At 41.0% G+C, this 13,223-nt stretch overlaps 1 protein-coding gene across 8 annotated transcripts in view; it reads left to right on the forward strand.

Annotated features, from left to right (window-relative positions):
* THSD4 (thrombospondin type 1 domain containing 4) overlaps nt 1–13,223 on the forward strand; it is a 414,123-nt gene that overhangs the window by 28,912 nt on the left and 371,988 nt on the right. For 7 of the 8 annotated variants that reach the window (XR_007628159.1, XR_007628157.1, XR_007628158.1 and 4 more), the window contains exon 4: nt 9,259–9,722. Coding sequence is in view for 3 of the 8 variants with exons in the window: in XM_050309833.1 (XP_050165790.1) it covers nt 9,259–9,722 (464 nt within the window). In the remaining 5 variants the exon portion in view is untranslated. Of the gene's footprint in view, nt 1–9,258; nt 9,723–13,223 lie in introns of those variants that run through there. The other variant, XM_050309836.1, reaches the window with a different exon arrangement.

Below are 13,223 nucleotides of genomic sequence, written 5' to 3' on the forward strand. Positions count from 1 at the left end.
GTGATTTCTGGTTATCCTGGAGGAGTGGATTGGTATTTTTTTGGTTTCTTTTTGGTAGACACGCAAGTTTTCCTTACCTCTAGAAGGAGTAGCTTCTGAGTTACCTCTGTTTGCCTTTTTCACCTTTCTGTGTTTTCCATTTTCTCCACCATATAGTAGCAGTGTATTGATTTCATTGGCAGAATACATGAAATTGAATAATGAGTTTATCAGAAGTTATTTTAAACAAATTAATATGTCCCTTGGGTTGACTCTGAGGGATCTCTGCATTTTCCCTTTGCTTCAGGACAAAATTGACTAAAAATACTTAATTGACTAAATTGACTAAATTGACTAAAAATACTTAATTCCCCCACTTGCCTACCCCCATGCCCTTTATGGTAACCCTTAAAATTGCTTTACATTACATTTATGTGCTGTAGGATAGACTTTTTCCTGGCAGTCATGTACCTTCCTGAGTTTGTCCTAGGAACGGAACACTTACATGTGACAACTAAAATGACACGTCACTAGTGGTGTCCCCCAGGGATCAGTGCTGGGCCCAGTCCTGTTTAACATCTTTATCGATGATTTAGATGAGGGGATTGAGTCCATCATTAGCACATTTGCAGACGACACCAAGTTGGGAGGGAGTGTCGACCCACTGGAAGGCAGGAGGGCTCTGCAGAGGGACCTGGATAGGCTGGAGAGTTGGGCCGATTCCAATGGGATGAAGTTCAACAAGGCCAAAGTGCCGGGTCCTGCACTTTGGCCACAACAACCCCATGCAGCACTACAGGCTGGAGACAGAGTGGCTGGAGAGCAGCCAGGTGGAAAGGGATCCGGGAGTGCTGATTGACAGGAAGCTGAACATGAGCCAGAGTGTGTCCAGCTGGCCAAGAAGGCCAATGGCATCCTGGCCTGCATCAAGAACAGTGGGGCCAGCAGGAGCAGGGAAGTGATCCTTCCCCCATACTCAGTGCTGGTGAGGACGCACCTTGACTATTGTCCCTCAGTTCAGGAAGGATACTGAGGTGCTGGAGCAGGTCCAGAGAAGAGCAACCAGGCTGGTGAAGGGACTTGAGCACAAGTCCTATGAGGAGGGGCTGAGGGAATTAGGGTTGTTTAGTCTGGAGAAGAGGAGGCTCAGGGGTGACCTCGTCACTCTCTACAACTACCTGAAAGGAGGTTGTAGCCAGGTGGGGGTCAGTCTCTTCTCCCAGGCAATCAGCAATAGGACAAGAGGGCACGGGCTTAAGCGCTGTCAGGGGACGTTTAGGTCGTTTAGGTCGGATATTAGAAAGAAGTTCTTTACAGAGAGAGTGATCAGGCATTGGAATGGCCTGCCCAGAGAGGTGGTGGATTCACCGTCCCTGGAGGTTTTTAAGACAAGGCTGGATGTGGCACTGAGTGCCATGATCTAGCAATCACAGTGGGAGTGGATCAAGGGTTGGACTTGATGATCTCAGAGGTCTCTTCCAACCCAGTTAATTCTATGATTCTATGACTTAAAGGAATTCTGACATATTCTGAGATTAATTGGACTGCTTACTTGAAGGGGCAAAAGCAATGAGATGAGTTTGGTCATGAAATACACCACGGATTTATTTTCATCTTTGTGTCTTTCCATCTTTGCTTTCTTAGGCAGTCTTGCTGGCTTGCTCCAGTACACTGCACTGCTCAAAAGGCTTAAAATGAGGGGAATAATTCCTTCTACTGGGCTGTAGGAAGAGGATGATGGAGATGCAAGTGGGAAGGTAAAGGGAGAACGTGCAAAGAGGGTGATAACTTTAAGAGCACTATTTCAAGTGACAAGAATTGGGTTACTAAATCTGACTGTGATGTAATGTTTAGGATTCATATAGGAAATTCTGTGTTTAAATGTGATCCTACACTTTCATTTATATTGTAATAGTGACAGTGGATGACAAAGTTTCTTAATTTCCATTGTTGTTCTGCCCTACCACACCCCATAAAAGTCACTGTTCTGTAACTGAAGAGGATGCAGCTGCCCAATACATCTGAACACACTATAACAGAGCAAAATGTGGAGCATGAAGCAAATCTATATCCTTGAAACATTGGAGGAAACTGGAGTTAGACAAAGTAGTTCATATCTAAGCCTGGCTTTTGGCCAAGACATCAGGACTAAAGCTAAAGCCTAATAACTCTAAGGAGTACTGTGGGATCTCCACCACAGCTGGTCACCACTTTGCTTTTCCATATCCTCAGAAGCAGAAGTATGTAAGGAAGGCTGTTCTTCCTTGCAATCCAGGAAGGGTAAAGCTCTGCCCTAAGGCCAGCAGTGACTGAAGTGTGTAACGTGTCAGAACTTGCTGAGCTGGAACTTGTTGACAGACCTGCTAGAGAGTTACTGGGGGTCTGTCCTGCTAGGCTGTGCACACTAAACTGAATTTTCCTAGAGCAGCTCAGTCACCCTATATCTGCACAGCGCTGCTGTTTCCTGGTCCTGTGCAACAAATGGGTACAGGTGTCACACTTCTTCTTCCTGTAATGCTTTTCTCGTTTATGGGATACCTGCTGTCCATTATGATGGTATTTACATACACATCAGTTCCATAGAACACTTCCAACTCAAAGGGAGTCCATATTCCTCTTGCAGCTTTTCACTGCTTGCCTTCAGCACAGCTGCTGGATTTTAATTGTATAGATATACATGCTGTTCCATTCCAAAACTTTGGTAAAATAGTCTTTCTAGCTAAGGTTGTTGCTATTCTTGTTGCAATGATCTCTGGGAAACAGGAGGGATGATGTAGTCCATGACAAGACTTTGTCTTTAAAATGAGCCTTTTAGTGCAACAGAATATTTACAGCAAGAGCTGAAAGAAGTTTCTTGCTATTTCTGCCTTGTTACTAATTCCCTGTCCTTGGTGTTGTGGATTAAAGTGGTTAGGGAATAAAATTCTTCTTTGTTTGGGGAAAGGAGATGGGATAAAGATACGTTATTTTATGTGAATACACTCTTTGAAAAATCAAGGCCAGTGGTTTTGTTATTTTTAACCTGTTTTATCAGGGACCTCTGAATTTTTAAAAAATTTTTAAATTGAAAAATACTGACTTCTTTAATCTCAGAGGAGGAGTTCTCTGTTTCTCTGGAAAAAAAAATAAAATCTTAGTTCCATTTGGATTTCAGAGCAGGTGAGCTTACAGGGTCATAGATGAGCTTCTTATCTTCTTTCAGAGTAGCACTGTATTCTGCCTGAGCTTTGGATCAGAGTGATAATAAAGATGAGAAGCTTTTTGGATCACAGTTGAGTTCTCTTAGGGAATGTTGCCTTCTGTTTTATGACAGCTTGTCCTCTCTGCTTCTGGAGCAATGGGGGTGACTCACTGAGAGATCTGGGATGTGTTATGTCAATCACTGAATACATCAAATGTGTATTTCCACCACATGTGGATCCCAAACAACAACTTTTCTAAGTGTGGAAATATGATAGAATGGCAACAACTTTGTCACAGATGGAGATGATTGACCTGGAGGAGGCCAAGGGTAGTGCAAGCTGGGTGACTTGGACCACAAGTGATAGTTAATGATGAGGGAATAGTTTAAAAAATAAAGAAGCCTAATTTGTGATACAGTGAGAGCCTGATGCTTATCATCTTTACCTTCCTGTGAATGAGAAGCAATCCTACTGTTGATAAGGAGTGGTTGTGTGGAACTGGTAGAATTGAGGTCAGGAGTGAGTCATCTGTTATTTGAAAGCACTTAATGGTCTCAACAGAAAAATGGGAAGAAACTTCTCCCTTAAAACACTGGGCTCCCAGAGTGCAATGGAGGTGGTCTTGGTGTGAAAAAAAGTAGCCAAACTTGGGGGAAGCTTCAAGCTTTGCTGGCACAGAAACCGTTCTGACCTTTTTCCAGAACTGTTTACTTTCAAGACTAATCAAATAATGTTGAAGTTTCTTCAGATGTGGTCAAAGTTGTTTGAAGGGGCAGTTAGGCTGTCCAGGCATTGTGACTCCCTTCAGTGATTTGTGAATGCAAAGGTCTTCTATTTCCAGGCTTTTTAGCCCTTTAATCTTCACAGGCACAGATGTTCAGACAGAGATTTTATACAAAAAACAGAAACCTAAATCGTTTAAGCTGGTAATATTTACACTTACCACGTACTGTAAAATTCAAATGGTTTACTACTTCTCTGATTAAAGGCTTCCAAAATGCACTGAAGGATTAAAATAACTGAGCACACTAGCCAGGCAGACATGTACACATTGTGTCATGATGTTTTGTTTGGCCCCTACTCCATTTTTCTGCCAGTCTTGAGAGAGCCGAAAAGTTATCTGCAACTTCTAGGGTTTTTTTGGTAGATTGCTTTTTATCAAACCAGCAAAGTTCCACATGTTTCTTATAAAAGGCGTAAAAAATACAGTTGTTTCAAATGAATATGTATTAAGTGGACTGTAAAGACTTTCTGTTGGGAAATTATCATGGCTGTATAGGTATGGTCTTTATTGGAAATCAGCTGAGCTAATATTGGAAGAATATTCCTTTAAGATGCTTAGGTTGGTAAAGGAATTAAATGAGTTCCATAGATGTGTTTACAACACTGGCAGGGAAATACAATAATGTTACACTTGAACAGGTTCTAAAACTAAACTATCATTTCCCCAGCTCATTGAGAATTTGGCATGCTCTGCTCTCTGCAGCAGTTCAGGTCTCCTTTCTGGGAGTCTGCCTGCTTTTGTTTTCACAATCCTGAAATTTTAAAAGGCAAAGTCCAGCTCTTACTTTGTGGCTTAATCTTTGATCAGTTATATAAGAATTGAAGGTGGGTGAGGAATACTGTGTTCCTCTCATCCCAGACGTGACATATGCATTTTAAATAGTAACAATATACTATTTTACTGCTGTTCTGAATCCTCAGTCAGGCTGAGCCTGGTTGTAATAAAAGCTGCCTGCATATCTTTTGTGACAGGCTGTGCCCTAGTGAAACCTTTAATCAGTCAGAACTATAAAATAAAGGAGGTGTGACCCTGGCGTAATGGAATAAATGAGGAGGTCATGTTTTCCAAGTGCCTTGATACTCGGTTAATAATGATGAGGACAGCTTGGTATCATAGTGTGGGTTATCAAGGCATGAGAAAGACCATGTAGGAGACAATGAAAAAGTGCCTAAAGCCTGAAGGGTGTTGGGGGATATGAACAGAATTGGAACTCTTTGCTCTGGGAGGCACAGGACAAATAGGACAGTAGGAGATGAAAATAAGAAATTATATGCTGGCTTCAGCTAATTCTACTCTGTGTCCAGGACATGGACGTGATTTAACCAAGGGAATACCATTGGTAGGATTTTTCTGAGCAGGTGATAAAATGTTCTTCTGGATACATTTTCTCGCCTTTGGGTGAAAATAATACTATAAAGTTTTGTGGAACATACGTGCATGTCTGTTATATCCCTTTCAGATGTATATTTATGAATATGATGTAATTAATTATTTCATGAATCCATTTACATTCTGGGCATTTAACCAGAAAAAGAATTACTGGATAAGATTTTAGAAATTAAGTCTATGAAATATAATATTAATGTATCTAAACTGAAATTGAAAAAAACCCCAAACCTGAAGTGTCTGATTTGGTTTAGATATCTCCAGGTTTAAAGCTTTCCATTGTCTTGTATCCCTTTTCAGTTTTGAATTTGGATTGCTATAACATGCCAAATAACTGAAAAATATGTAGGGAGGAAAGAAAGGGGGAAGTTAAGGGGGAGGAATAGAGTTTGTAGAGCAAAATATTTGGTTATTGATTAATATGCAGTAGATAGAAATCTTTTTGATGGTGCATTTATAGTTAGAATGAATAGGTCACCTAGAGAAGGGATCAGTCATGAATTACGGGAAAGTAGATTAAATGGGTTAGTTACCTCTCCCTTTTTGCAGGCTATTTGATTCTATTAAAGAAATTACTTAACTTGGCAAGAAAAGTTCAGTTTGCATTTCGCTTGTTCCTCAGTGCAGGCTCAAACTCTTCCCTTCAGAAAGTGTACTTGTAACGGGTAGTTTTTAAAGCAAGAGAGACTTAGTGCCAGAAGTCTCTGAATATGTGGTATTTCTGAGATGGTCTGAAATACTTGAGCTGTCTCCTGTAGCTACCTGGAATTTCTTGGCTGTATTGTAGGGCTCTGGTGAAATTTGTTACTGGCTACAAAGTAACTTGGAAATCCCAGGACCAAAGGAAGAGAAGTGGCCTGTGAGTCCTGTAGTTCAGCCCCTCTGCCCTGGGGAAGGGTCGGTGCCTGGCAGAGCTTTGGGGTTGGCCTTGTTGCTGCCAGGATCTCCTCAGGCAATCTGTTCCCCTGCTTTGTTTTCCTTTCTGCTGAAGTAGTTTTCCTTTCTGGCTAATTTGGATCGTCTTTGATAAACTTTAAGTCCACTGTTGTGTGTTGACCACAGACAAGAACAGTTTGCTGCAAAGAGAAAAGGAACAGCTGCTTGTATTTATTCATGTTAACTGTTTGGAAGACTCATAATTGCCCCCTTTGTTTTCCATTCCTAAATCTGAGCAGCTTTGGTTTATACAGTCTTTCATAGTAGATTCACTGTGTAGATCATAACATTAATCACATCACGTCCTCTAAAGATTCATCTGTAGCCCACATCTTAAAGTAAGAAAACAGGGACCTTCATTAAAAATAAAAGTGCTTAACCTGATTTGCTACCAAGAATTCCCATCTCGGAATTTTGTCATCTTATAGCTAAGTAATATTGATGAGTTTGTACATCAGTACAAGACATTATAATGTTACTTTTTTATTAGTTTTATTATTGTGTTCTTACATAACTAACTAGATTAAACCTTTTTGTGCTGTGAAGGTTAAGGGGTGTGAAATTACTTTAGACTGCCTTCAGTCACATAAAGTATCATTTTAACTGAGCCAATTCTTGCTGCAGTGAAGTTTGGCAGTCAGAAAGTTCTCTCTGCAGCAAGTTGACACTTGTCACTGTTATATCACTTTCTGTTTCTGCATAATGATATATTTTTTATGTTAGTGGTAACTTGAGTTGCTTATAGACTAATGGTTTTTAGTTGTTCCCTGCATGAGTGTCTTTGGCATTTAAAAAAAAAACAGGTGCACTGTTGTAGAAATGATTAAGAAGTAGTCTAAACAAGTGAAACATCATTTGTTTGATTACAAAGGATTGCCAGTTTTGTAAGTAAGTTTTGCTGCAGAGTGGGTTCAGACTAGATAGTGTTCCCATGTGTGGCTGTTCCTATTTTATATGAGGGAGAGCCACATTAATGTGCAGTGTAAGTATGAGCAGTGAATATTTACTGTAAAAAATCACAAACTGAAGAATAGCTTGTTTAGTTGGTCAAATGGTAAGCCAGTGGTGTTCTGTTACTGGATATGAAAGCAAATGTAACAGCCACAGATCAAGACCTTGTTGCATGTTATTCATAATTTCGACATTGTGCAGGTTGTACAGGTTATTGGATTATAAAGGTTGATGCCAAATAGGGTACCCACAGGAGAAAAAGACTATTAAATACATAGACATCTGCTCCTGTTTTCAAATTACATGGGAGAAATGGGTAACATATCACACTAATGCAGATGCTTTTTGTTATTCAGAAGTTATAATTAAATGCAGTTTCTTCTGTGGTTGGTGATGAAAGTGTGAGAGCAGCCTCAGAGCGGGGAAATGTTTCAGATTATGCAGACCACAACTGACTGTCACACATCAGCACCACAAACCCTGTGCTGGCTTGGCTTGTTATATTGTAGTGCTCAGGCCAACCCATATTTGCAAACCACATTCTCCCCCAGCCTGCCATGTTCCCAGCCCTGGGATGAGGAATGTGAGCTCCCTGCCACAGGTGGGGTGAAGCTCAGTTACTGACTGCATGTGGAATCTGTGACTAGAGGCAAAGTGCGTAGATGTTAATCTTTTGCTATTATACAATTATTGCTGGAAGTTACATGCTTAGGTTCTCATCCTTTGAAGGGGGCGGAAGTGACAGACAGACAGACAAAGCTCATTTTGAGGTAGCTACACACTCAAATAGGACTGGAGAGGTATGGCAAGCATTTGTTTGTGGACAGTGCCTTTTTTTTTTTTGTCTCTCAAATGAATTGATATGTGTGTGTGCTTGTTGGTACAAAGGTTGTTCAGACTATGAATAAACTAGTTAAAGGATGGTAATTTTAAAAGGATGTTCTGCATATTAATAATTGTGAGAAACAGACATTGGAAACCTGCTTTGAAAACTTGTGATTCAGCCAGTTGGTCAAGGGAAGCAAATGAAAATACATCTAATTTCTGTGTGACAAAGTTGAGTTCTTTGCCCAGGGCTAACTGAGAAATCCTGACTATATCTGCCTCCAAGAGTGGGTAAACTTTGGGACCCAAATCCACAGGGAGATGAGGATGGGTAGTTGTAACTTCTTAGCTGTGCTGATACCTTTCCAACCACGAGGTCAGGATGTTGAAATATTTGGACACAGCTTGAAGGGTTAGCTCTCCTTGTGGTAACAGACCCTGCCCTTCGTAATACTCCCCAGCTTCCTTCAGAATAACCCCTCTCTTTGAGGTTCTTTCTTTCACTTTCCTTGTGTTGCTGAGTGGACTAAGTGGCAATGAACACCAGAGACCAACAATTTGTCCTGTCTTTTTGTTTGATGGGAGTTTCTGTGTAGGATTTGGTGGGTCATCTTGAATAGCTCTTTCTCTTGAAATGAAAATAGGAGGCCTGGGGGAAAGTGGTAATGTAAGAGTTAACTATAGCAGCATTTTTGATTGGTTGGAAATCAACCTGTCCCCTTACATTATTGCTTTCATAAAAAGTTCCACATTAGATCAGAGTTCCTGAAATACTATTGCAACCACTAGCAATCTTCATTGTTGGAGGCATCAGAGTGGAACAGAGCAGCCAGTGTCTGTTTGTCACCAAAACCAACCTTATTTCATGCTTTTGCTATTGTGACAACAGTTTTCATTCTCCACATTTCTAAGCTTTGCATCACTCAATGCTTTCCATTGCTGAGAACTAAAGAAAAACTGTTTCTATCCACATAATCCAAAAAAAACCAAAAAACCGCCCAAACTTTTTGTCTGAATGGTTGGTGGCTGTAGGAAACGTCCTCTTATACTGGTAGGACAGGCAGTCCTCTGACAGGCTGGGAATGAAAGAAGTTACTTGCTATGTCATTCCACTTCACTTATGACTGCAGAGTGAATGGCTGGACAAGGGTATTAGTGCTCTCCTCGGTTTACAATATGAATTCTAATTCCTGAGTCGATGTGTTGTGCCTACAGGTTCCCCAGAGGATAGAAGAGCAAGGAGATGCATCTGAGGACAGCAGTGCAGGAATCCCAGGCATGTGGGGCAACTGGGGCCCCTGGTCTGCCTGCTCCCGGAGCTGCAGTGGAGGTGTGATGGAGCAGACACGGCCCTGCCTTCCTGCCTATTACCGGGAAAGGGAGTGGGATCAGGGGTACCGGCGCCCGGGGTGGCAGTTCCCAGCCTCGGACAGGACTCACCACAACCCCCACCAGGAGGACTCACTCTCTGCCTATCCCGGACATGTCATTTCTGCCATCCGGACATCTGTGCCACTCCACAGGAACGAGGAGCAGCTTTGGGCTGGGCTTCGTGCCCCTGTCCCTGCTGGGGGCCGTAACAGCAGCCACGGGGGCAGGGGGACACTAAGGGGCAGCCGGCACTCCCAGAACCAGCAGCATTCCCAGAACCACCGGCACAGCGCCCAGGCAGAAAAGAGGTGCGTGTCCACATGGCATTCCCAGTGGCAATGATGTTTCTTCAGAACGACGTGGCAGATTAGAGCTGATATTTTTTAATAGTTATGGTAAAGTTATTAAAGATTGAGATTGATTTTTGCAGCCTTTACCATCCCCTGTAGAAGGGTGTCCTCCCTCACTACTATGTGATGAGATATGACTATATAAATGATAATATCCAAGGACACATATAATTCTTCTACAGTTGTGCTAAGCAGATTATCTCATTCCCCTTTGTCTTATTCTCCTTTTGTGTTATGATTTATTGGGAGATTTTTCCTTTTCTGCCACACTCTCATTAGACATTTCCATCTTCCTCATAATACTAAAAATCAGAACAAATAACAGCTCTATAATAGTATTCTTAACTTCCATGGCCAGTCTGATTTTAATCGGCTGAAAAAAAGATTAATCTAACCTTTTTTTCATAAAGGATGGCCAACTGTCTGTTCAGTTTTTCTAGGTTTGTTTTGTATTTTCCAAAGAATTTCTGTTTATTACCTTTTTATTTTCTCTTTTTTTGCTTTTTTTTTCTTTCTACCACCTCTTTTAGCAAAATTTCCTGTTTGAAGAAACAAACAAAATTGTTTAATACACAGAATATTTTAAACACTGTATATGTTTATATTAATTTTGTAATAACAGTTGCTCAGTCTTTAAGGTTGTGTGGAACTGTGTTGTTGAAAGTAATCCCAATGATTTCTCCCATTTCTGAGGAAATACTTTTTTATCTTCTTAGATACCAATCTATCAGAGTTTTTTAATGTATGTATGAAAGGAAAATAGATGTGTTTCTAGTTTGGAAGCTGAGCAGAACAGGTGTGGAGATCCCCTGGGATGGAGTGCTCCTGAAATGTTTCTATTCTGTCTGTCTTTGAATGTGTATTCCAGCAGTTCTCTCGTTCTTTCCCTCTCAACTCTTTTCTGGGAAATGCATGAAGAGAAGTTTTTTGGGGTAGTTAACCAAAAACCCCACCCAAGCCAAACAAAAAGCATTGAAAAGCCATAACCAAAGAAACCTTCCCTCATATCATCTATTTCTTTAAGATTCCTAGTGATACAGTCAGCTGTAGTTACCTCTTTAAAACCATGTTGCTGCCCAAACAACACAAAAAAGAATGTTACCTTGAGGCAGTGTTCCAGCCTGACTGGAGTAAGACAGTAGAACTCTGTTGCTGCTGATAAAGACATTCTCATCCCCTGCAAGAACCTCTCTCCATCTAAAAGAATAGTTGAAAATAGAATTAACCTGTTAGCCTGTTGTTTGCCTCAGTGAAGCATAAATTTCAAGCAGGAGAACCAGCTGTTCAGATGTTGATCCTCATTTCCTTTGTCACTGCTTTGTCTATCAAACCCGTGCAAATGATAGCCTAGAGCTGTGGAGTATAAATCCAACATGGCACTGATGATCTTGGAGAAATTCAGGGAATGCCAGAGACAGGCACAAGAAGTGTCAATATGACTGCATTGAGGCAAAAGTCATATTTTCTTTCTCCTGTTTTTCTACTTCATAATTTGCTATAAAGCACCCCTGTTCTGGGCTGTGCAGCGTGGCAGCCACAGATTGTTGTCCATGGCTGGGTTATTGCTCATTGCAGGAGCCTGGCCCTGACCCCTTAGCCCAAAGTCATCTGAAGCCTGTTTGCTCCAGCCCCTTGGCAGCCTCTGTGTCCAAGGGAATCCCAGCTGGCCTGGCCTCTGCAGCAGCCATGCTGGCACAGCTGGGCTCCCATCCCCGCAGGCTGGCCATTGCTGCTGGGGTGGCCTCTTCAGGCCTGCACAACTGGAACGGTTTGGAACAATCACTGCAGGATTGGCTGCAATGTGAGAGGATGACGAGCAGGAAATGATATTGACTGTGTGCAGAAGTGAAGCTGTGTTATTTCCTAATAGATGCTGTTAAAATGATCACAATATCTGTTGTGCCTCCACTTTCCTATATGATGGAGGCCTTTGCTTTTGAAAATTCTTGTGCTTTCCTAAGCAAAGTGCAAGCTTCTGTACCACAGTTGATTTTCCACCCCCATACACACACCACCCCTTGGCAAAAGACTGTGGACTCAAGGTCAGTGTTTTAATCTTACTTGCATAATAAGTTATTTCCATCTTGTGTTAGCAGGTCCCTGGTGGCTTTAAAGCCTGTCTTATTGCATAACTTTCAGATTCTTTGGTTGTGACTGTAAAAACAGGATGAGAACAAAAAATGTTAGTAGAAAATGGAATTATTAGAATGACAAACCTAATAGTTTTCCTTCATTTGCAAAATCCACAGTAAAAACTTTCTTTACAAAGGAGATTAGTGTCCCTATCGAATAGATGGAAAATGGATTTCAAAACGTGAGTTACTTTAGACATGATTTTTATACTGGAGAACAGTGTTCAGTGTTTGCTAAATTGATGATCCTGGAAATTCATGTCAGGCTATTAAAATATAACACCTCTGTTTCAACAATATGTGCAGTCAGTGGAAACTTTTTTGGGGTATTTCTATTTACTATGCTGGACTTTATATAAAAGCTGTAATTTTTGCAGACTTCCATAAAGCAATAAAAGAGGAATGGATATTTGTGGCTGAGATTGTGCTCACATAGATAACATGGTATAATGAAACTCAACGGATTCCAAGGCAAATAGTTTTGAAAGCAACAGCAATCCTCTACAGCAGACCAGTGTGTTTGTATCATTGAGAAGCAAGTGGAAAAGTTCTCTGCCTGCTTCCAAGCACCTGACAAAGGACTGCTCAGCTTTTTTTTTTTTTTTTTTTTTTTTTTTTTAGCAAAATTCAGGATATGATTTAGGTATCATTAAATTTGATGTACCTTGTCTTTGAAGAGGATATTCACATTTTCAGCTTTTGAAAGTTAGTTTAGTTAGGCACTAGGGAACCAGGGCTGCGCTTGAAGCTCAGGGAGAGAGAGATTTGAGGTACTTACAATTTGAAGCCTAGTTTAAAAGGTTTCAGTGCATCAGAAATGATGGTCAGTCACTGGAATGAGTATGGAAACACTAAAAGCTGAGGCTTCTCTAGGTTGTCTGTCAAAGACAGGGAGCATTTCCCAGCCTTGAAGAGCTGAGTTCCCATTAACACAGCCTTGTTTTCTCTATTTTGCACCTGGCTAAAATGCATGGAGCATATCATACAGTAAGAACAAACAGGAATGAGGAGATGGTGAAAAAATATCACAGTATTTAGAAAAAAAAATCAAAGCATTTAGATATCTTTGTAGAGAGGCACATATGGAAAAGTAATAAGGGCGTGCAAAAGGATAACATGCTTAAAGAGAGAAAACATCTTGAAAGGAAATATCATTCATGGATGAGGTTTTAGTACTTCTTATTCTCTGTTTTGGGGATAGAGAGGACAGAACAAGAATTTCATATAAATTGTAGGATGCTTACAGCTGCCACCTTCTCTCTCTCTGTTGAGAAGCAAGTGGCTTTTGTGGTGGAGTGGCAAAACTTCCGAGTCCACTGTAAGTGTG

The sequence above is a fragment of the Myiozetetes cayanensis genome, unplaced genomic scaffold, assembly GCF_022539395.1.
Source record: "Myiozetetes cayanensis isolate MyiCay16 unplaced genomic scaffold, myiCay2020 scf14, whole genome shotgun sequence".
In the NCBI taxonomy this organism is placed as follows: Eukaryota; Metazoa; Chordata; class Aves; order Passeriformes; family Tyrannidae; genus Myiozetetes; species Myiozetetes cayanensis.